We start from the raw sequence: 24,712 nt of genomic DNA, 5'->3' as shown, positions 1-24,712 counted from the left end.
TGTTTGATACCTGAAGGTCAATGCTTTCTCTTTAAGGTAGTTTGCAAGTTTTTTGTTTTATTCCTTCTTTATTGAATAACCCCCCCAAAATGTTTTCCAAAACAAGACTCCTAATTTTTATTTTTCTTGTTGGTTTTGAGTTTGATGGGTTTTTTGTTTGTTCTTTTGGGTTTGTGTGGTTGGTTGGTTTGGTTTTATTTTTTTAATACTTTCCCTTGCTTTCTACTTCCCCCTACCTCCGAAGACTGACAGTGGCTGCCTCACACTTCCCAGTTCTCAATTCCACCCTGATTAACTTTGAGTCTGGTTGGGAAAACATTATTTATTCCTCTTCCATTCCTGTTCTGTTGCAGATTTTGACTTGAACTATTTTTGGCATTGGAGCAAGTTTACAGACTACGTGCAGTGTGTCCTGACCTTCACTGGTGTGACCGGTTACATCACTTACCTCTGGCTTGACTCATCTCTCTTTGTGGAAACGCTGGGCTTCCTTGCAGTGTTCACCGAGGCGATGTTAGGTGTTCCCCAGCTCTACCGTAACTACCAGAATAGGTCTACAGAAGGAATGAGGTATGGTGTTTGTCTTGCATAAAACACTTGCATGTAGATAAATCTTTGTGTAGTGTGGGAATACTCTTCTAGGGAGGGCAATGTCATCTTTCTAAATTTTACTTGAAAATACAGCAGCTGTTGGAGTAGATTCTCTGTCAGTAGGAGCTGGTGCAGCACTGCTGAAGGCAGTGGGAGCTGCGTTACACCTCTGAAGTTTGACCCATTGTCCAAGTCCAGCCGGACAGTTCCAAGGTGAAACACGTTTTAGCGTAATAAACACGTAAAACTACTGCTGTTGCCATTAGCAACATATTGCAGTTCCACTCGAGCTGTGCTATGCTGGTAATTAGAAATGAACTAAAGAGATCTTGCATATCCAAAGTAATAAAGAGGAAGAAAATATTTTGAGCCTGCAGCGAGTAACTCTGTCAGTGTAACTCACATACTAGCTCATCACTTTTTTTTACATATCTACTCCTCACTTTTTTGTAATACATTATTATGCATGTAGCAAATGATATCAGTATTTATTTTTGTGTCAAAGCTTGTAACTGATATCTAAAAAAGCTCAAACGAGATGTTTACAGTCATGACTAGGAAAACCCTCTGTAAACAAGTATAGGACAGAAAACTTTAATCTTGTGCCCATTGTTGGGGCGTTAAACTGGATTATCTATTCATACCGTTTACTGGATATCTCAATGATAACACTAAGATTTCCAAATTGCAAAGGCAACTCGTAAAGCTTTTTAGGAGAGAAAATGTTCACTGTGGTGCATCTGTGCACTGGTCTGTAGAAAGAGTACAGCAGCAAATTCAGTTCATGGAGTGCTGTGATCATTTGTGACTAACAGACTCTGTCTTCTCTTTCATTGTTGTGCAGTGACTTCTCTTTCATTGCTTTTAAACTTGCTGGGATAATTTTTACCTTGGTCAAAACAAATAACCACTCCCCACTGTCCCCAAACCCCAAAGCAATTCTGTCCTTTGTTGACATTGTTCCTTTTACTTGTTTGGCTTGGAGATGCTTATAGTAGCTACTTTAAGTTCTTTTCTAGCTTGAAATATTGTTGATGAATTGTTCAGAAATTTGCTTTGATGCTTAAGGCATTTTCTGATTGGGAGCCCCTTTGGTACAGAGTGAGTCAGGATTTACTTCCAAAATATTGGAGTTTTTCATGCACACGTTGCCTTGGAAAATTCTGTACCTGTGATATCCAGAAGGCAATTTACCTACTAGACATTCTTTATGCTCTGGTTTGACTTTTCCCTTTGTGTTTTTTATCTGTGAATCATAATGCCATATTATGATCGCTGCTGCCAGATAGTGTTTTGCTTTTCCTTAGCTCCTCTCTGGGGACCTGAGTTTCAGGTTTCCAATTTCCTGTATATGCTATTTAGCAAAAGGAGAAAAAAAACCCCTTTGTTCTTCACAACAGTTTCTTTGTAAAGCATTAAGCACAGAATGGCAGAATTCTCATCTAAAACTGCTTGGCAAGAGAGTGCTGTGTTTAGTCAAGAGAAAATAGCATAAAAGCTCTCATTCCCTTGCCATCAAACAGAACCAGATCCAGCAACAGCCACCCTCCATATCGGTTGTGCCCACAGGTTTTCCAGAATGCATTCCCCTCTCTGGTTCTACTCTTGAAGCAGTACTTTGCACGGCATTGGACATCGATGGGTCTGGGGACTGATGAGACAATATACAGTTTATGCTGCTAAACTGCAGTTGGAGTATGTTCATGCAAATGCATGTTAGTACTCTTTCTTTTTTCAGCTTATATATATATATACACACACACACGCACTCACCCCCCAAACACATACTTTCTAGCACCATGCAATCCTGATTTGACTCGATGGTCTGTAAGCATTACTGGGCTGTTAGTACTGTGAGAGTGACATTCGCTAGCGTATTACCTTCTGTTGAAGGAACTGTTGGAAATATTGCTTCTGAACTTCCCTTCCTGTGCCTGTTTCTGTCTAAAAGCACGTCACAGAAGACACCCCGGTCCTGGAACCACTGAAGGGAGCATGTAACAGTCCAGCCAGGCTACTCGTATGACTTATTTTTATGAGCTTCCATGGGTATTTACCAGATGGGGGCTATTTGATGCCTACTGCTCTGTGCAGTTATTTACTTCAGAGCAATGAGAATTAAGCTGTTCTATTTAGTGGACAATTATCATATCCTGGTTAGAGGTGGTAACTTCTTAAACCACAGTAGTTCTGTCACCTGTGGTGCATGAGTGGAGCCTATGTCCCTGATGAACACCACAGCCTTTACTACTGCCAGAGAATAGCTTGTTTGGAGGTCCTCGTGGCTTGGCTGAGAAAAGCAGCAACATGTATCTGTCTCTGAATTGGGGCAGAATGGGGCACAGCAGGTGATAAGTCTGTTTCTACTTTAGCAAATAATTCCTTTCCTAAATGTAAACTGACAAAATAGAAATGGAGAATAAGGTTCCAGTATGTGGCCACATCTGATCAGGGTGTCCTGCCAGACTCCTGAGACATTGTACTGTTTCTAAAACAAGGCGGCAAACAAATAACCCCATAAACCCCACCCCCACGAATAACCCCTTTCTGTTTAAATGAGAAGTTGAGGACATCTCATGCTTGAGGTAGCAGTCATTTCCCGGTAAACAAACTTGGAGACCAGAGGCCATGAGAGAGGTAAATGGGACAGGTGGCTGTGGTGACAAGCAGGATGCCCTTTGGGAGTCTGTTGTGAAAAGAGTCCCATCATCTCGCCTCGGTTTTTCAATCTGCTACTGTCTGAAAAGTCCCTTACTGAAAATGTGCTCAGTGTCTGAGGTATACATCCAGAGGACATCTGCAGCGAGTCAGTTATGTTTATTGTAACAGGGCATGGCTGTTACGTGTATTGTAGTGCTCCTGAGAAGGAGTCTTCCAGTTCTTTCATATCTCTATTCTGCTGGATAGAGTTCCTCTTATTTTTATTTACTTTTTCATTTCTCCCTACTTCTTTCATTTTCCTTCTTTTTGTAGCAATATCACTACTAAGTTCTGTAGTTTCCTCCTGTGTTCTCAGAGAGCAGAGACCAAAGGAGAAGTTGGAAAGAGGTGTAAACAATAAAAGCAGAAAGCATGCTGAGTAACAGTTTTTATGGAGGGAAGACAGTGTAGTAAGTCCTGGTGGGCTGACGATTGAAGGGTGGAAGTTTTCCCATGATTAAGTAAACAGAACTAAGCCAGTCAAAGGAACAGAAAGTTTCATTATGTTCTCTTTGACAATTCACCTGATTACTTTTGGAATTAGTACTTTATAGAAACTTAGAGCTCTGTTCAAGCGTTTAAGTACTTTTGAATAGTTCTAGTAATTATGGTACTAACCTTGATAGAAGTGCTTTTTTAATGACTTGTGTTAATACCTATCAAGGAAATAATCACTTAATTTAATCTCCATTCAGTTCAAGAACTAAGCTAGTTCTGTCCAGTCACCTAGTAAAAGAGTAATTTAATGACATAATTGTTATCGGGATAGATTAGAATCATAAGAATGATTATGTTTGCATCGGCTAGAAAAAGGAGGAAAGCAACCTCAAAACTTAAGAGCTGTGGAATATAGGAGGCATCCTGTTATATGGGAAAAAAAGGCATTACGAGGCTAAAAGATTGCTCATCACTTGTACTTTTTTTTTATATTATGCGGTAAAATATATCAGGATCTTGACACCAAAACCAACTCTCCTCTCCCATCTTCAGGAGGCAGAGATGCTGACTCAGGTACAGTTGGGATCAGATGCTGCGCATGTTACTAACTGCTTTTGCTTTGTGACAAAAACCATCCAGACAAGAACTTCCTCTGTTACTTATCTTTCTGTCCCCATTCCTTCTAAGATACTTTCCTCTTCTAATAAACTGCAGTCATGAGAAAGGATAGTGTTCAACATGAGGCAGTGCAGATGGAGGGAAGGTTGGCTCTGGATCTGGCAGCAGCGTCGCTGCACGCAGAGGTAGGGACCTGCTGGTCGTTTCATTGGGAAAATCACATCCTTGTGGGGACAACAGCTTTGCAGAGCTTCTGCAGCGGGGAAGTGTGTGCTTTTGCGGAGAACCTCATCTCTGTGGGAGGCACGGGCTCCTGCAGGCACTGGTGTTATTTTGCACTCATCATAATCCCATAGGACCTCCCTCCACCAGAGGAGGAGGATGGACGGTGTTCCTCTGTATGTCTGTGACAAAGCCGTGGGTGTGCTGCCCTACCCAGGGATCTGTTAACCCTGGGAACCGTACATGAGTGGATTTGCTCCAGGGCAGTCTGTTGTAGTGCATTCCTATCTGCTGCGCTGCCCTGCTCTGATCTGCAAAAAATAACTGTCCCTTGTTGAAAGTTTTTCACAAAAGCTCATCAAAATCACCTGGTAGTGACCCTTTTTGACTGTCAGCTGCTGCTCCAACCCCATGGAGCAATGGTTTCTTTTCAAGTCAGTGCTTGGAGTTCGGAGCCGCTGGATGGCAGAATCTCCTCCAGTCCAAGAAAAAAGTCTGGCAGTAGGACTGAGCGGGGCTGTACATCTTGAAGTCTCAGGAACCACAGTCCGGGTGATACCCAAATGTGCCCATCAGTGGTTAGCGTGGAGGCACCTGGGTCCAGTAAGCAAGGTTCTCTTGCAGCGGTTGTTGAGTTCCTGGTGCCCACTGTTGTCTCTTCCCGGCTGCCCGTGCTGGGCTCCGGGCCGCTTGTGCAGCTGCAGGGTCGGAGGGAAGGGCTGCGTCGTCCCCCTGCGAGCTGTCTCCCAGGTCTCTCTTCTAGCCTGTGGCCAGTTTTCAGTCGGCTTGAAAGGGTCCTCCTTTCTGCAACATCTTTGTCACGTTTGGCTGATGTGGGTTAAAACTTTGCCGCCCGGAGACAGTCGGCACAACCAGTTATTCTGCTTGTGTGTTGATGTAAGCCTGTCATGATAAATCTGACCTGAAAAGGCTGAATGGGGAAAATCCCAGTATTGCATTCAATCAGATTATTGTGTGATGAAATAAAGAAAATATTAATTTAGTCCCTCCTGTGGCAGTACTGGGTCAGTCACCGTGATTACCCTGTTTTAAAAACCATAAGTCACTGCAGGAGAAACAGTTGGCATTTTTGTCTCAGAAGCTGCTGGAGCCAAGAGTTGCAAATTTTAAGAATGCTTTTCCATTCAGAAGTGTTTTATGATGTGCACTGCAGCTGTGAGCTAGTTATGAGCAGGCATTTATCTGAAATGTATCCAGTGAAATAAGTGCAGTGTAAAGAGGTATGAAAGAAAGAAATTATATTAAATGTATATTCTGAGATGATATTTCCTCTTTTCCCTTCTAGATAATATTAAAAATTCTAAGAGACAGTATTTCTTAGGGAGATAAAATTTTTGTTGTGGGGTGCTTTTATTTAGTATCGCTCTATAGCTTTTTCCTTTGACACATGCAGCTCTTTGTATTATTTTTTAAGAGAAGCTTTTGATTTTTGAAGACAGTGTTTGTCCCAGAGACAAATCCTGGCTTTATTCAAACTCTGTGAAGATTAATGCGAGCTGCTAGATTTTCTGCCTGTATTGGATTAGCCAGGTGCTGTGATGAACAGATGTAGGCGGCTTTATTCAGGACCGGCTAACCAATGTCTGGCCACCTCCTCTAGTGAGATTTTAGATTTAAGGAGATCAGGCAAGTGCTCTAAAAATGCCACTGCTGTGGTTTCTTGGGATTTTTAGCCTGAGGGAATTTTTGAATAGTGAATAGGTAAAACAGCTCCAGTGAGTTACTTCCTTTGGAGTTCTGCTGTTTAAAAGAAGAAAACCCCCTAAGCTAGAGAGAAGTATCAAGAGTTGTGGATGTTTCTGCTCAGGCACTAACTATGCATTAGCTTCTTAACTAAAGAATAAATTTAGTTCCATTGAAAAGAGATGTTAGACGCAATTGACATCTGTTAGAGCAACTTTGTTAGATATCTGTGCTTCTTTGGGGAGCTTCAGTGAGAGAGTAAGCAAAATTAACTGGAAAAGGACTTAAAAAGTGCTAAACAGAAGGAAAGTTAAAAGAGGGTGATGCAGGCAATGGTAGTATTGATTTTTTCGTGTCCCCCTCCCCGCTCCTGTTTCTCACTGACAGAAATTGCATGGATGAGAGCAAAATCAAAGAAGTATGAGTAGGGATAATGGATGCGTACAGATTTCCTTTTTCTGAGTATGCCATATACATAAAGCAGACACTGGCCAGTACAGTGGTGACCTGAGTTAGTAGTATATTGCGGCCTGTCCGGGACTGACACCAAGGAAGCTGCTTCAGAGAGAGAACTGTTTCTCTCAGGCTTTGGAATTGTAGCCTCCAGATGCTGATATAACAGTGTATAGCAGTGTCTACTCTTATTCTTAAAATAGTAGCTGCTTTATATATTAAACAGTGAAAACAGAGAAGGTGGAATAGGGGTATGGGAAGTGGGGGCCATTTAGTTTAAAAAAAAAGGGGGGGGGCAGAATGGTTTTGGGGGTTTAAATCAGCTGACCTAATGAGAAGCAGAACAGAAAGCATTGTACAGACAATCATAAGGGACTAAGTCATATAAGACAAAGTAGTTTTCAAGAGAATAATTAGGAACTAAAATGTAAATCTGGGACCCTGGCAAATGAAGAAATCAAGGTCTTAAGTGTGAGCCAGAAATACATTGGGTAAATACAAAATTATTAGCACTACTTAAAAGTGGTTTGTACTTAATGTTGTTTAGGCCATTCCTTAGTTTCAGTGCCTTTCCTATTGCACTAAGTTAGTCAAAACTGTCTGTCAGTGTGCTTACAAATGGCCTATGTTAAACTATTCTTAACATTTACTGTAGTTCTGTGATTGTATTAATTTGTCTCCTTAAATGCTCTTGCTTTCTACTCGGTTCTTTAGTTTTCTCTGTGGGTCTGCAAAAATCGTTGTCATTGCTTCTGAGGCTTCAGCCAGCATCATACAATTTTCTGGGGAAGTTTTACTTATTTCATTGTTTCGCTTTAGTGACATTTCTTCTTTCCCTACTGTGGCACTGATCAGCTGGTTACTGTTGTCCTTTATGGTGGCCTTTATATAAAATAGTCCGGGGTTTCTAATTTTTGGACTTTGCATACACATCCAGGTTTGCAGGAGTTTGGGGAGCAGTCAGTAAACAATTTTCATGACTGGATGGACCAGGTTTTTGTACAACTGTAAGGCTTACCGCTTACAGCTTCTCTTCTCTCTTCCCCTTTTCATTTGTGGTTCTAATAGGTAGCAGGAACTTCAGATTCCCTTCCTGAATCTGGCTGTTTTAAAGTTAAGAGGTTGAAGAAAGTGGCCTCTAGTCCTCAGAAGATTTCTGGTTTCTTCTCCCTTTCAAGTCTTAACTACATCAGGAAGGTGAACAGGCTTGGTCTTTCTTCAGTGCACTCAGGATGAGGGCAGAGTCCTGTCAGCATGTGAACAGATAGATTGAAATCATTTTGTTCTGACCCCAGGAAGCAAACAGATTCTGTCCTCGTCTCCACACCCTTTTTTCAGTTACAGCAGACCTGTGATCAGTGCTCCAGGTTCAAGGACCTGTGCTTTCTGCTTGACTCCCTGTGGACACGTGGCCTGCAGGTTGCTGTGCTGGGGTCAGCATCGCGCTCACCTCCGTGCTTGCCTGCTGTGTCTCCCCACAGCTGTTCTCTCAAGACCTGCAGTAGCACAACACAAGGCTCCAAAGACAGTTCTTTGTGCCCTGTGCACTCAACACATCTGAGGATTTCAGAGGCAGGTGGAAAAACCCAGGAGGGAATGGGAGACCTTCCTTCCCTCACCCTCCCAGCCCTTCCGACAGTGTGAGCAGCAGTATCCAGTTCCTTTCAGCATCGTCCAGATTGTAGCACAGTGTGGACTGCTAAAGCTCTTGCACGTATTGAACCTCTTTCTCATTTTTCTTCCCTTGGCACCTCATCCCATCAGTTCAAAAAGCAAATTCAAAGCAAATGACTTCAAACCAAAAGCATTCATCTTTTACAAATAGTTCAAGGCTTCTTTACAGTAATAGGAATAAAGCACTGCAGGCATGTCTAATCAGTGCTCTCTTCAGTTGGTGCTTTTCTCTGTGCCCTGAAAATTTGAAATACAAGAGAAAATTTATTGTATTTCTGTAACAAAAACATTCCATTAAGTTTGGGCGCTCTTATTTTCTGCTGGCAAGGAAGTGTCGTGCAAGGTATTTTGCATAGTTAAGGTCAGGTCTTGCCAAGTCACAAAAGGTCAGAACTGAGCTTAATTGAGCTCAGAGCCACCTGAGAGATGAAAGTTTTCTAAAAATGTCTTTTTCCTCTGTTCCCTAACAAATTTGGGAACAAAAGTGCATCAGTTCTTGAAATTCCAGCGCCTGTATTGTTTTGCCAGAGTTCACCACAACCAGTTGTGTAAGTGGGATAAGTTATCTACTTTGTGGTTGCAGAATTATCCCCCTCAGTGCAGTAGGACTGAGTGGGATTAGAAGTACAGAATGGAAGTAAAATGAGATTTGGGTTTGGAGAAATGTAGGTTGAGATGCAAGGATGCAAATAGCAGTAATACTGACTGTGATGAAGATCTGTAAAGTGAGCAGAGTGGTAAGTCATTTAAGTGGTTAATAGATGAACTAGAACAGCAGGAAAAAGGTTGGTGGAACTTAGGCTGGGAAGTGACTTTGCAGGGTGGTCCAGAAAGACAAGAGATTTTCTACTAGAAGTTGAGCTGCAATGGTGCCTTTGGTCCCCTGCTCCTCAGACACAGAGGGGCAAGCAAACAGAAGAAGAAGAGAGGGAAGTGCAGTGACCGGCATGGTGGATGATCTGCCCGAAAACTGAGACAGGGGTGGAAGTGCTTATAGCATTCTTGGGTAGGATGTAGAAAGAAACAAAACTTGTCAGAAAAAAGTGTTTCAGCAAGGCTCAAAGGTAGGGTTTTAATTTGTTCCGGGGAGGATGGCTGGGAATGATATATGTCCACATAAGGGAATGCAATTATATGCCAAGCAAGATGTCCTGGCATTGTCAGGTAAGCTTTCACGGTAGAGGTGGAAGCCCTCTCCCTTCAGTTACTAAGTCTTGTGTTAGAGAATTTCCTGAAACAGGATTCATCGTGTGCAAAGGGGCAGATGGCAAGAGTTTGGGAATGAAGATAGGCTAGGGGATGTCTGTCCTTTCTGAACTGCGAAGACCCTACTTGGGCTGAAATGTTAAGATTTGTGTCACACTACTGTGCGTGGGATGTGATTGTGATGCTTTTGTTTCCTCCCTACAGCATTCAGTTCTGTCCTCAGCAGGGCTTTAAAGCACTGCTCTGCGACCACTGTGGGTCAGTGGTAATGCCGCACGCACATGGGAAGTTGCTCAGAAAGTGTTGGTTTGTGGTGGCACCTTCTGATGAAGCACAGCCTTCCTGCCGGGCTTTGCTTTGAGAACAGCACACGTGTATGGTGCATCACCGTCGCCATGAACTTCACTTCTGTACCTCTGCATGTGCGTGCATGTGGAAGGAAGGGGGAAAACCTGGTATTTCATATGAAGACTTAGACACTGACATACCTTCATACAGAGCTTGCAAGGAATTGTTTCCTTATAAACGGTAAAGTGTTTTTGAGGAGAATATGAGCTTTTTCTTGCAAAAATCTTACCTTATTTCCAGGGAGTAAGCTGACTGGAAGGTACGACTTTGTCCCTGAGTGATCACTTATTTTACACACTAGTGTGTTTGGGATTTTCATTTCTCCAGTGTTTTCTTAGAATATGAGAAGCATTTTACTAGCTGAAGGATGTGATTAATTTATGAAAAGTAATGACTGTAACGTCATTAGATTTTGTCCTCAGGGGCGCTGGCTTTGGAGACAGCCACTGAACACTAGTCATCCAGGACAAGGTAGGCACTAGAGCTAGGACTGTTATCTTGTATAGGTAGACTAAAGTGATAATTGCAGTTATTGAATTGGAATACTAAAAGCACACTCAGCCTATGTACTGGTTACCATATGAAGATGAAGAGAAAAATGTGCTGCAATTACCTCAAGTTAAATTGGATGAAGAGTGCGATCGTTTCTTTGTTGTCTAGGGCAGGAAGAAAGGAAGATTTAAAAGCGTTACGATTTGAGCCTTGGGATACGCAGCTGTGCTGAAGCAAAGCTCTATTCCCTCCCATCTTTTTATTACCTTTCAAATCAAATGTGTCCCAAGTTATTTAGAACTAGAGAAGGAAATACACTGAATGGTGTTACACAGGGATGTTATTTTGCTATCTCTTAGCACTAGCACTGCGGGACATAGCAGCGGTGTCCCTCCTGGCTGTGGGCAGGCTGCAGCAGCCAGGGCACGGGGGAACCAATTCTCCGTGCAGGGAGACGAGCCGTAGGAAGGATTTGCTGCCGGCTGGCTGCATGGCATTTGGGACGTGGGGATGGCCCTTTCACCACCCGCCTTTCAGTGGGTGGTGTGGGGCCCCGGGAGTGGCAAGGTGACTGGTTCAGCCAGCTGTGCCAAGCGGCTGGAGAGTAGATGGGCAGCACGAGAGCATCTCGAGCAGCATCAGCCAGCAGCTGTGCCTACAGCGCTATTGATTGTAATGCCTTGAGCAGCAGGTGAGAGACAGGGAAAGGGGGACAGATACTCAAGAACAACTTCATGAGTGAGATGCTGTGAAGGGTGGCGTAATTTAGGTGTGCTGCACACCATTTACGTCAAGCTCGCGCTACTGTGTGCGTTGGCAGCTGACTGTATTACTGCGAGCAGTGCAGGGCATGATTTGCTGCCCCGGCACCTGAGGAAAGCTGCTCCCTGTCATAACAGCAGGTCTCAAAACTTCCAAATCCCTCAGCAGCAGAAGCAGAGCCAGTCTCATACGTGTTTGTACCACATGTCAGAGCAGACCTGAGCTTTGCAGTCTGGCCAGCATCCATTTGTGTCTCCTGGCAGGAAGGGCACTGGTGGGAATCGTGGTTCAAGTCTTTCCTTGGATCCACAGAAGAGATTTATTTTGACACTTACTGCACAGACTTGGGGTGTTTGAGGCTGTTAGGGCCTGCTGCCCGTCTTTCTGCAGCACAAGTTGTAGAGTACTAGAAATATTTTGTAGCTGTTAAGGGTTACCAGTTCATGGACCTGTACAGACTAAACTTTAGGAATAGCTGCTTGAAATAGCCAGAGGCCATACCAGTCGTCCTGGGCTATCCACCAGCCCCACGTTGCGTGTCTTGTAGTTTGCCCTTGACTCGCCGTTGACAGACATGTTCTAACAACTACTGCCTTTTGGGTGGTGAGTGTGCTAAGTGGCGTCAAAATGCCTGACTCCCTGCTGCTCTTGGGGGTTTAGAAAACAGATGTTAATGAAGAAAAATAATTGACAAATACCTGTTTACCCTATTTTTCCATAAAACTTTGTTGTTTATTTGTGAGTCTGCATAAAATGCAAATATTAAAAAAGAAGCTGCCAACAAACAATCACTTTAGACTGCATCTTTCTGGGTTTGTTTGCTTGACAGTGTTCCAGAGTGAAATCTTCCATTTCATCTTTCCTCAGTGACATATACAGTCCTTGAAAATCACAGGAGCTTTCAGATAGTTTGCTCTTGTATTGCAGCCTTCTGTGGTATTGATTGCTCATGGACCCAGCTTCAACTCAACTGCTTTAACTCGGTTCCAGAGATCCAAAATAAATGCTGGATCTCTCTTGCTTCATGCTGCTCTGAGCTCCAGCTCGCATTGTGGGGCTGGACAAATGGCTCCCTCTGGAGATGGTCAGTCTGCTCCAGCCTCAGAGGAATTGTTGAGAAGTGAGGTAAGGCGCTCTTGTCGAGGCAGAACGCGCAGGACTGGTGAACAGTTTCGTGCCTGGATTCCCAGCTGGCTGTGCAGTATTTAAAAACAAGATCTATGCTTGCTCACGCAGAAGGACCTGTCTTAGGGTATGCACGTTTAGTTTCCAGATTTTCAAACTTCAGACACTTTGGATATCTGGTCCCAATGTTTTCTTCTCTTTTTTTTTTTTTTTTTTCACGTTTTAATAATTTTTGACAGGCTAAACAGTTTGGCTTTCATCAGGAGAACTCCTTTTTTGTTAAGCCATATGGCTTTTTGTTAGGAGCGAATGCTTTATTTATTAGTTTTTGTTTGTTTTGTGCAGTGTTAAAAATACCATGGCATTTGGCTTTCATGTTTTCCGGTCTGTGTTTCACTGTTGAAGGCAGGCCAGCCTCTGATTGAAGTGCAGTGTTACGGATGCTTGCTGTCTTCTCTAAGCAGACTATTTTGGAGCTGCAAATGGGAGCTGAAAGTTTTCCAAAGTCAGGATGTTATAACTGAATCTGCTTTTTCTTCCAGACATTCCCATGCAAACGGCTTGTGGGAGGTAACAGCTTAAAAGGTTGCAGGAAAGATACCTTCTGTACCCTCTTCTTTGCTTCCCAAAACCAAATGCAGTATTCAAAATACTCATTGACAGGCTGTTTCGATGTGGACCTTATTCCTGAAGGAAATACTAGATTGTCAGCTCTTAATTGATTTTATTCTGCTTTTATATCCCCAGTCATTTAAAGAACTGTCACCATTTTTTAACATAAATGAAAGTCAAGCACTAATATATGAAGAAATGTCTGAAACTGTGGCAACTCAAAAAAGTCAGATTTTTGAATCTGGCATCACCTGTGGCTTGGTCTAGCACTTGGCCATGATGTGGGGAAGTTGTGGTCAATTTTCACTGATTCTTGAACAAAAAAGTGTCCAGGCCAATTCTCCTCTTTTTAGTTCCAGTTGCCCGAGATAGAAAGAAAACAAAAATCAATTTTCAAAGTAGATAAAGGTCAATAAATTATACTCATTTTTCTGTTATTGAAAATAACTTAGGATTTTTGAGTTCATTGACTGTCTGAGCACAATTAGCACTGAGTTTGTGACTGTAGCAGGATGTAATTACATCAGGGCAACACGTACCTCCTGTTGCTATTTGTGCTGAAATGTCTGGTCAAACCACTACAGAATTTCTCAGCGGAAGTCACTGTCTAACGTCTGATTCTCTTTGTGTCTTCCAGCTCGGAGGGTATTTTTGGGTTTGTGTGTTAAGCTACAAACATGCAGAGTCATAACATTGATGTGAGAAAATCTACAGCGCAAACGGGAAGCGAGTACTGTCGTGTGTTTCTTCTTGTGTAGGTTTTGTACTAAGTACCAGCCCGTGTTCTGCAGACTGCTGCTCTGCAGCTCTGCTAATGTGCTGCTGCTTGTAAGTTATTTTGATGGATGGTTGCAACTAGTCTTAAGACAGACTGGTGTACCAGGAAGGAGGTAGAGGGGGCTTCACATCTCGTATTTTTTTACCAGATCTTTTTTTTTGGTAGTTTTTGCTCTTTTAGATGAAAAAAGAAGAAAGGTATAATGACCAAGACGTGACTAATGTTGAGCAGAGTGTGCAAAGACTCCAATGGAAAATTGGAGACTTGAGACTGTCGCAGCCAGGTTCTGAGCAGAAGGAATGAAGATGCTGAAAAGCTTTGTTTTGAGTAGCATTAGTCCTGGATAAGGGGGGTTGAGCCCAAATATCTGGCTAATCTCATTGTTTTGTAAATTACTTAGCCTCTAGTACAGTTCCTCAAAGAGAAGCAACAGAAAGTTTTGGGGTTTGTTTTTTTTTTTTTTCTTCTGAATGCACTTTACAAGTTCCTCCTACATCTGAATAATTTCAGGAGTATTCTGTAAAAGTTATGGCTTGTTGGCTGACTGCAGATATGGTGTACTAATAGGTGTTTTTTACCTCTAGGAGCTGTCACTTCAGAGTTAATACATAATATACAAGGAACCTGAATAAAGCAAGTTGTTCCTTAAGAAAAGTGAATGCTGTTTTCTCCAGCATGCCATTTATTTATTTAGCAAATGAAGATTGGTACAGTGTCTTTATGAAATCTACTATCAGTGGTAGAGAACAGCAGCACTGTAGGGCATTTTTATATTACCATATTAAAAAATAGCATTTAGCAACCCACCCGTAGTCTGGTGCCTAATCAGAAGTGATGGTGTCTTTCTGAGAATTAATTCCAATGGCAGAATAAGTAAGTCCTCTTTCAGATTTTAAGAGCAGTTGAAAAATACTAGATTTTCCTCTTTGTGGTCAGTTGCAGCTTACACAGACTTGACACCGACTGTTACTACATTAGCAACTCCTTGTAACGAGCTCAGCTGTAAGGAAGGTGCTTGCTTTTAGGAGGTTTGTTGTCATTGGATACTGCAGTACTGATTTACATTACTGGGAGTGCTATTTTTACCACAAGTCTGCTTCAGCCTCTGGCAATACCAGCTATTTCAGCGCAATTCCTGCCTCCTGCCCCTCCAGTTGGCATCTCTGTTGTCACACAACCAAATGCTGCCATTTGTTTATTTCTGCCTCCCCAAATTGCTCTGTGGCACTGCTCACCCCTAAGCCGCTCACTCATTTGTGCTAAGAGCAGTTGTGCTGTCCTACTAGACCGTATCCTCCGTATCAACAAGGTGAGCATTTCCTGCCTTCCACATATCCCCAGCTTAGCTTTCGGCTATTTCAGGAAAGATCTCAGTTTATTTACTCCTAAATCCTGCTTTGCTGTGTAGCCAGTGCTCCGCAGAACAGCTTCGCTCACGTGGCTTTGCAGATGTCGGGAAGGTGCAGCGTGAAGTTGGTCTTTGTGAAACAGGTTGGGAAATTTTTGCTGCACGGAGCCTCCTTGTGCTGTGCTGTCCAGTCTCGGCCAGCACTGACGGTGGGCCCGGCCGCATCTTGCAGCAAAGCCTCATCTACGTTAACAGCGCAGCATTTTCTCTTGCACCGTGAAGCCAAGGGCCAGATGTACGCCAGTGGGCTGCGATCTGCCAGCCGGTGGCACCTGGTACCTGGCATTGCAAAGGAGCAGAGCCATGCAGAGGGCTTGTTCGCCTCCATTGGCAGCCTGCGTTGGAGCTGCTGCTGTGTCAAGTGGCTCTCCGGGAGACTCATGCTGTTGCTGTGGTCCCACAGATTTTTTGACACGTGGCTTGCTGAGTCCTGCAGGGGAAGAAAGTGGAGACTAGAGGGTTGCCCCGTTCGTTGTATTGGTAGCTTGTTAAAAATGAGCTTTACATGTGATGCAGGAAAGGACTGGAGCTTCATTCAGCAAATGGAGGTTACAGCAGAGCAGTGGAAGAAGGGCTTGGGTGTGCTTTCCCCTTTTTCCTCTTCTTTCCCCGCAACTAACTGAAAACTCCCGTTTCTTTTGGGCAATGAAACCCTCCCTTTCTGCACAGACACTGCTCTTTTCTCCTCTGGCACAGGTGAGAGGCAGCTATCTGCCCAAGATAGCTTGTTTTTTATCTTTTCTGCCCCAAAAGAGAGAATAAATACAGGAATTACCTCCCTTTCCTGAGTGAGTCTGTGAAGTTGAGAAGCTGCAGACAAAAATTGGCTTTTCTATCCTGTGTGGCATCCTGACGTGACACGATAGCTGGGAGTATGAGAGCAGTGATGGTGTATCCATGCAATCAGTCACGCACGGTCATGCACGCACCACTGCATTATTGTGAACGGCATCTGCATATGCAGCGAGGACAATTGCACAGCCCAAATAAGGGAGGAGGACCATTACTATTGTACCCAAGTGTCTGGAAATTAGGACGTGGCAGAAGCCATGCTGATGATGTAGACTTCATTCAGCCCCTCTCCCAGCATCCTGAAGCATGGGCCTGTTGTGTGGTAGTGGGAGCATGGGCAGCTTTATTTCCCCCTGAGATGCCACGCAGACACTCGATGGGTTTCTCAGCAAGCTCAAACTTTCAGGCTGTGTGTGCTAACGGGTGCTGGTTGAGATGGGGGAGAGCTGACAGCAGTTGTAGCTTTTCCCCTTCCTAGGGCGGGCACTGGTGGAGGGAGACACGAACATAACTGGAGAGGGTGCTGGGGGCATTCAGAGATGCTTGCAGACATTACAGTGAAGTGGGGGTCCTGGGCCAGCACACACCTCTTCTGCTAATTCCCTAGCTTCACCCTTGCGGTGGGTTGACCCTGGCTGGACACCAGCTGCCCACCAAGCCGCTTTATCACTCCCCTCCTCAACTGGACAGGGGGAGAGAAAATAAATGGCTCATGGGTTGAGATAAGAACAGGGAGAGATCACTCACCAATTACCATCACAGGCAAAACAGACTTAACTTGGGGAAGTTAATTTAATTTGTTGCCAATCAAAATCAGAGTAGGATAATGAGAAATAAAACCAAATCTTAAAACACCTTCCCCCCACCCCTCCCTTCCTCCCGGGCTCAACTCCACTCCCAACTTCCCTACCTCCTCCCCTCCAGCGGCACAGGGGACGGGACCTGGGGTCGGTTCCTCACCCCTTGTCTCTGCTGCTCCTTCCTCCTCAGGGGGAGGAGGACTCCGCGCTCGGCCCCTGCTCCGCCGTGGGGTGTCTCCCGTGGGAGACAGTCCTTCATGAACTTCTCCAATGTGAGTCCTTCCCATGGGCTGCAGTTCTTCATGAACTGCTCCAGCGTGGGTCCCTTCCCCGGGCTGCAGTCCTTCAGGCACAGACTGCTCCAGTGTGGGTCCCCCACGGGGTCACAAGTCCTGCCAGAAAACCTGCTCCAGCGTGGGCTCCTCTCTCCACAGATCTGCCGGTCCTGCCAGGAGCCTGCTCCAGCGCGGGCTTCCCACGGGGTCACAGCCTCCTTCGGGCATCCCCTTGCTCCGGCGTGGGGTCCTCCACAGGCTGCAGGTGGAGATCTGCTCCCCTGTGGAGCTCCCTGGGCTGCAGGGGGACAGCCTGCCTCACTGTGGTCTTCATCACCACGGGCTGCAGGGGAATCTCTGCTCCGGCGCCTGGAGCATCTCCTCCCCCTCCTTCTGCACTGACCTGGGGGTCTGCAGGGCTGTTTCTCTTACATGTTCTCACTCCTTTCTTCTGGCTGCTGCTGTTGTGCCGTTTTTCCCCCTTTCTTAAATATATTATGACAGGGATGCTACCACTGTCACTGATGGGCTCAGCCTTGGCCAGTGGTGGGTCCGTCTTGGAGCCGGCTGGTGTTGGCTCGGACATGGGGGAAGCTTCGAGCAGCTTCTCACAGAAGCCACCCCTGTAGTTGCCGGCTACCAAAACCTTGCCACACTAACCCAATACAACCCTGAATGCCCTTGTCCCAGGCTGTATTCCTCTGTCTGTCCACCCCAAATTCAGGTCGTTTCCAAGGACTTCTGTCCCACGTTCCCAGTTCTCTTCCATTCCTGTCATTCCCTGTTCTGCTCCAGCCTCTTTTTCCTACCCCCTTCTCATCTGACGGACCTCTTTGCTTCTCTGATGTGTCCTCGGCTTTCCTCTGGGGCTCTTCATTGCCTTTTCTCACTTCCTGCGTAACACTGTCCCCGTTGCCTTGCCAAGCTGTTTTCAGTTACCCCATGCACCTTTTAGGTCTGTGTTGGACATGCTCCTGTTGTCCAGTCCCAGCCTCTCCTCTGGAAAGCAACCAGCACTCCCGCAGTCGCTGCTTTGTATTAACCCTGGGCTCTGAGAACCTCGGTGCAGCTGCAGTACTAAGTTTTTTTGGAACATCAAGTGTTTTCTATATTTTTATTCTGCATTTTCGTAGTACCTTGGTGATTTGCAGGTTTTCTCTGCTGTTTTGTCTGAGTTATTGGACAGAGAAGGATGTATATTTTTTGATTCGGTGGCAGACCAGTGGTGTTAGCTCTTTAAACTATCCATTACATTTTTTTAAATCATTTTTGCCAAGCACAAGTTGAGATTTTCCTGTGCACAGAGCATTGTCATGTCCTAGTGAGACCCCCAGGCGTGATGCTCGATTCCTTGAGTGTCTGATGTACGAGCTGAAGAGCGAGGCTCTGGAACACGCAAAGGCTCTTGGAGCATGCACCGAGTTACCCAGTCAGTGCTGCAGGCTGTTGAGTGCACAGGTGGCTTTCTAGCAAAACCCAGAATTACTCTGGCAAACTCGGCACTGCATGTGACACAGCTAGCCGTGTTCTTCTAGTGCTTAGCTCCTACGACGCTGCTGAACTGCATGTGTCCGTAAGGTTTCCCCCAGTGATTATTCTTTCTTTGTGGGAGTAAACTCTTTTGTAGGCTGTACATCTTCTGTCAGTGTGTCTTTTCTCCTCCACATCTGCACTGCACCATGTGGTCACTTTTAAACCCAGCCAGCTTTCTCCATGGGGAATGTGTGGCAAATATCCTTTGCACGTTAAACTCCTATTCAGGTATTTCGTGGCATCTCTGAATTGCCTTTCTGTCAAGAGCGAGCAGTTAGTTTGATCTGCCAGGTTTAGCGTGTGCTTTTAGTGAGGGTCCCCAACCACGCCAGGACAGATTCACAATTAAATTGTGATCAGCTGCCCAGCAAACACTGATAAGCTTAAAATCAGAGGGGGAGGAATGTTGGCTGTAGGCAAGCAAGGTGCCAGTTTTATTACCCTCAGAGTTTATCGCCCTTCCTAATTAAAATCCCAAACAATCCTCACCACCGGCTGCGTCTGTAAACGTCCCGTAAGCGTGATGTAAGGTGACTCGGTGTGACTGGGAACACACACAAGGCAGGTGGTGCAGGCTGTTTGCGCCAAGCACAAGTGACACTGTGGGTTCAGCAGTTGTTTTCCTTCTCTGATTATTTATTTACATTTTTCGAATGACCTTGGGGGGGAATGACTGCTTACTCAACCCCATGTCCTTGCTTGCACTTCCACAGAGGCTCTCTTTGGAAGGTCTGTGGGATTGTAAACCTGTTTTACGCTCTTAGTCCCATGACACGAGTTACAAAAAGGCTTCTGTTTCTGTAGTGCGATGGGGCAGTATAAACTGATGCTCTTGGCCACCCTTCCCGTATGGGGAGAGAGTGGGCTGCAGCATTTGGCTTGCAATAGCATTGTGTACTTGTGTCCAAAATACAAATTGTGCTAGCTCCCTGCCTGAATGTTTGAGGAATGAAGTCCTACCCTGCCGCATGGGCCTGACTGCATTTGATGAATTGGAGTCGGCGCTGGCAAAATGTAATTGCTCATAATTATGACAAATCATGCGCAATGTTCACGCTGTGAACTACAAAGCTTTTGTGCACCACCGCTTATCCAGCTGCTTAAAAAGCTCTCTTGTTAAAGTGCATGAAGCTCGAAAACAGCCTTCAGGATCTGGTTGTTCACATTTTGTTGAGGGCACTGAAAAAAATTTGGTCGATTTGAAGAACTTGCTTCTAGTTTCCAGAGTTTCTCCTGATGTGGGGGAGCAGGAGCTGGACTGCAGTACAGCGAGATGAAAGCAAGGATGGCTATTAAAAGGAAGTCTGAGCGTTGCTCTTGATCTGTGTCCTTGCTAAAAATCCCTAGTGATGTTCATCCTTCCCGTAACAGCTGCAGGCATGTCGTTTCTCCTCTTTCTGTATTACCGGACAATCTATCTTTCTGGTTTTTTGGTTTTGCATTTTCTGCAATAAGAAGCGGTTCCTTGTCTCTTTCAGAAGTGTTTTTTCAGCAGATGCTAAAAAAGTGCGCACGCATGAGAGAGCAGTCTACGTGTTACTTCACCTTGCATGAGCACAAAGTTGCACGCACAAGAAGTCACTGCTGAGATGAATTGCCTTTGTCTTCCATGCCCTGTATTTGGTTTATGGTCAGTGCTGTCAGCATGTGGCAGTCATGTTTACAGAGCACCGCTGAGTCAAATATCCTAGCTGGATATTTTAAAAATGTTGGATACCTTCATAGCCACAGGCATTTGGAGCTGTAATTGCTGAGATAAGAATGCTGCAGTTTGTGGGGTAGAGAATTTGATCCTCCTTTCCAAGTACAGTGCTGCACGTCTTGGCTAGGCACGCTGTCTGCCCTCGTCGAGGGAGTCCCAACCCACTCTGTAAACCCTCTCTGAACTAGGTGGGATCCTCTGGCACTGCAGGTCTAATCACAAAGCCAAGTTCTTCTCAATAAATTCTCTTCCCTTCTCTTCTGTCTTCTAGTGTCAAGATGGTGCTGATGTGGACCAGTGGGGACACGTTCAAGACTGTTTACTTCATTTTGAATCAGGCCCCGTTCCAGTTCTCCATCTGCGGACTCCTGCAGGTTTTCGTGGACATCGCTATCCTCTTGCAGGTTTACTTGTACAGCTACTACCCTCAGAAGCCCGCGTCCCACACTGCACACCCAGCCAGCACCAAGGCCCTGTGAGGCGTTTAGCTGGACAGGTTACAGGTCAGCGGCGCTGCGGAGTCAGCCATGGCAGCTCCTCTTCCGCTTGTAAATACTCCCGTGTTGCCGAGTTGAAAGCAGAAATGAGAACAAGGATCGAAAATCTGGCTGCACTTCCAGCTCGGGAGGTTTTATTTTAAATAACTTACTCTCTCTGTTTTCAGACTTAGCTGTACAGAACTGTTTCTTGGTGGGGGGAGGGGCACTTTATTTTTGCATATGTACCTATGAGCCTTATCAATTCACAAATGTTTGTATATTTAATCACAAGGGCTGGATGGTTTGTGGTTTTAATGCTATTTAAAAATGTTACACCACAGAAATTATAGGATATTTTGTCTGAAACTTTTACTTATTTATATAATATAAAGTCTGTATATTGGCAGGAATTTTGTGGCATATGCTAGCGTTCGGTATCTCCACGATGCAGGAAGGAGTATTGAAGAGCAAAGGCAGGAGCTTTCTCTTTTCTTTAAGAAGGGTGCGTGGTGAGCAGAGGAGGTGAGGGCGGGAGGCCCTGCGAAGAGGCGAGCAGCCAGAAATGAACCAGTCATACCCAGTGTAAACCATCAACATGCCAAAGAGCGACTGGCAGGTGTTCACCCCCGCTGCGGGATCAGTGTGGCAGGCGGACACATCCAGGAGGTGACGAAGGGGGTCGGTCTGAGTACGGATGGTGCTGGAGCCACGTTTAGAGCAGGCACAGCCAGTCAAGCGGGCAGCCAAAAGGAGGATCTAACAGGAGACTGCAGGTAAATTAGGTAGCTGTGCTTTGAAACGATGGCGTTTGGGAACAGCTACTGCTCCTGCAGCTGTGCTCAGGGCAGAGCTGGGCTGGAGGATGTCTTTCATGGGGCCAGTATTGCCAGGCAAGTATTTCTAGATGGCGATTGAGCCACAAAGGTAGAAGCAACTCCCACTTCCATTGCCTCAGAAGGGGAAGTGAAAAAGTTTGAGACAGAGAAAAAGCCGTATCCTACAGAGTAGGACTAGCATCTGACAGCTTGATTTGTTGAGGCTGAGATTCATGTTCATGTTGTTTAATGCCAAACAAGAATCAGTTTCTGTTTCGGGGTGTTTCTTGCATTGACCCAACAAGGAAGGAGTCCCTGTTTTCCTTTTTCTGTTGCTTAAGATCTTCTAGGCTCTTAGAAGAATCAGCAGCCTGTACTTGGAGGGACTGAGAAAGCTGAAAGAGCGGAGAGTTTATTTATAAATGTCGATGTTGTCTATAATGGCTCTTCGCCAGCGTAGGTCACCGTGCCTGTTCTGAGAACGGCACGTGTCTAGCAGCTGCAGCGGTGCAGACCCGCAGGGGGCTGCGAGCGAGCCCCTGGGCTCCTGCCAGTTGCTGTCATAAACCGCCCTGCTTGGTGTGAGGCGGCCAGAGCAAGACGCTTAGTCCCAGCAGCAGCTATGCCTGAGCTGCTTGCTTCTTCATGAGGCCTCCTCCCTGCCGCCGGGTGAATCCTGTCTGACTGCAGGCAAGGTGTTAGAGCTGGGACAGGTTTTCGAGAATCACTTTTTCTCCAAGATTAGTCCAAGAGCTTATGTTTTCTTAAGGATGGCAGCAAGTCTGCGGTTGAGTAACTTCAGTGTGTAAAGCAGATACTTCCCCTACCCTGTTTTATTTGGGCATCTCATGGTTTGAATCTGGACTGTCTTCATCGGTGACAAACTGTCCTCTGGAGGGGAAGCATCAGCAGGCTGCAGCGGTGGTTGCATGACGCTCGGTTGGGAACATCCGTCATGGGACAGGGAAGAGCAGGCTGTCCCCGGGCTGCTTTACAGACTGGTGCCCCTCTTGGTCACGTCGGGGCTCCCACCGCACGTGCCATTTGGTTTTGGAGCTGACGTGTTGGTGGCGGAGGGCTCAGGCTCAAACCTGCGGGCAGAAGTCCTGCCCTGGGGCCAAGCCGTCCTGCCCGCGGTGGAAGGAAGGGGCATCCTCGGGATGTCCCTCCTGCCCGGGCAGATCTGGTCGGATCTGTGTGAGTAAAGCGGAGCCGAGGAGACCTGCTGTTTCCGAGGGCTGGGCACGGAATGCTCTGCCCGGGCAGTGACTCCATGCTCTTTGTTTGATACCATACTCTCTTAGGCCTGAAGTGACCTTACGAAGATGATGTACCCGGCATGGCAGACTATGAATGTTTTGTTCCTCTCTTTTCTCCAATGTTCTGGTTGTGTTACAGGAACATCTGGGCTTTTGTCTTTTTTAATTGAAAACTTACTTAACAGCTGGCTTCTCCGGTATGCTGCTTTAATGAGGATTGTATTTCTACTGTATGCAAACAAACACTTTCTTGTGTGTTTTAGTGGTCTGAAGGGTTTTTTTAATAACTTGTAATGATCAGATTTTTGTATATGGTGGTCTTTTTCTAATATTCTATGAAATGGGGATATAAGAAATAAATGGCTCTTAAGACATATACTTCTGTATGTTATAGCTTCACCTGGGAGTGCACACTTTTGGCCACCTCTTTGGCTTTGAACTACAGGTATTACCGAGAATAAAACAACTGTTGTTTTTTTCCTTTTGGGACTCTTTCCTGGGCAGTACCCAAACCAGCGAACTCTGCAGACCAGTCTCATTCACACCAGAGCTGCAAATGCTGGAAGAGAAGCCAGTGAAACCATGTCTGAAGTCATCTTCTGTATGTGGCATTTAGCAAGGTAGGACTCTTGGCCAGGAACTCTTGAACTTCATCTTGCAAGGTACTTTAGGGACAGGATGGTACAGAACTTTGGTTTTGTTCTTTAATTGTCAGGAAGTATCTGTATCAATGATCACCTCAGAGAATAAGAGATCAATTACTTTAAATACATCTCTTTGAATGTATGGCACATTTCATGGCATTTATTTTCTCTGTCAGTTGCAATGTTTTTTTTTAATAAATATTACCTGTTATCTATAAATTGCAGTGTTGCTTGTTTTGTTCAGATATAAGATGCGTTGCTTATTTACTCTAACTCATCTTGTCTAGAGCATTGTCTGTAGGAATAATTAGCATGCTTTTTCCTCCTGATGGGTGGGTAAGAAGCACAAGGTGTAATTTGTCCTGAGGTCATGATGCATGACAGGGATTCTGGTTTTCTGCCCCCTGCTCTTCCATACATCCTGGGGTAAGCTTACCCTCGTGACCGCTTAACTCTCTTATGCTTGTGATGCTCACAGTAAAACCAAATTACTAACATTATTCTGTAGCTTTAAAAAAACCCTGTGTCATGCAAACTGCATAATGAGGTCAAAGACGGGACACGGCTGAGGGACATGCTCTCGCAGACTCTGCATGGAAGATGAGGAAATGGAGTGTGTCATCTCATGGCCAGCGGCAGTGCCAGGAGGAGTCTGGACCTCAATTACTCAACCGTGGTTGCACCGTCTATCCCAAATAGCACCGGTGTTAGTGGCTGCTGCTCTGGCACTCATGGAGGGGAAGCTGATGGAGGAACTGGCCCTAAATGAAACAACAGGGAAGCCCCTTCGGTAAACGGGAGCTCTCACAGCCACCTCTGGATGCTGCACCAGCAGGGCTTTGTCCTGCTGGCTGGGGCAGCGCTGGTCCTGTCCTCGGGGGAAAAGCTCTCCCTCAGCCTCAGGGAAATGCTCTCCCGTGGCAGCGCAGGGCAGGCAGCGCTCTGCTCTGTGGCTCCAGGGACACAGATTTCATGGTTAGATGTTTGGGTGCGTGCATCTACACGTGTAGTTAGATGCAATTAAAAACATTTTAAGACAAAAGGCAAAGCTCGGATTCAGCACAGCGTAGTAAGGGAAAAGTTGGCGCACAGATGCTGTTTGTTGAATTTGGTTGTGACCCTTGGCTTAGGCTTGAGTGCCGAGAAAGCTTCAAGGACCTGGTGGACAGCTGTAGCTTTGCTGGTGGCTTTCTGTAACTGAAAGAAGACATTAAGTTGTAAGTCAACAATATGCCAATAAATAAGTACGCTGCCTGGATACCTGAGCCAACCGCAGTAAATA

At 45.4% G+C, this 24,712-nt stretch overlaps 1 protein-coding gene across 2 annotated transcripts in view; it reads left to right on the top strand.

Moving 5' to 3' along the window:
* SLC66A2 (solute carrier family 66 member 2) overlaps positions 1 to 23,639 on the top strand; it is a 67,984-nt gene extending 44,345 nt beyond the window's left edge. For both annotated transcript variants that reach the window (XM_049824216.1, XM_049824215.1), the window contains 2 exons: positions 354 to 570; positions 20,505 to 23,639. In XM_049824216.1, the coding sequence (XP_049680173.1) occupies positions 354 to 570; positions 20,505 to 20,712 (425 nt within the window). In that variant the 3' untranslated portion in view covers positions 20,713 to 23,639. The remainder of the gene's footprint in view (positions 1 to 353; positions 571 to 20,504) is intronic.
* Positions 23,640 to 24,712: the final 1,073 nt, after the last annotated feature.

Source organism: Accipiter gentilis, chromosome 20 (genome assembly GCF_929443795.1).
Source record: "Accipiter gentilis chromosome 20, bAccGen1.1, whole genome shotgun sequence".
NCBI lineage: Eukaryota > Metazoa > Chordata > Aves > Accipitriformes > Accipitridae > Astur > Astur gentilis.
This window is presented reverse-complemented; position numbering and strand designations above follow the sequence as displayed.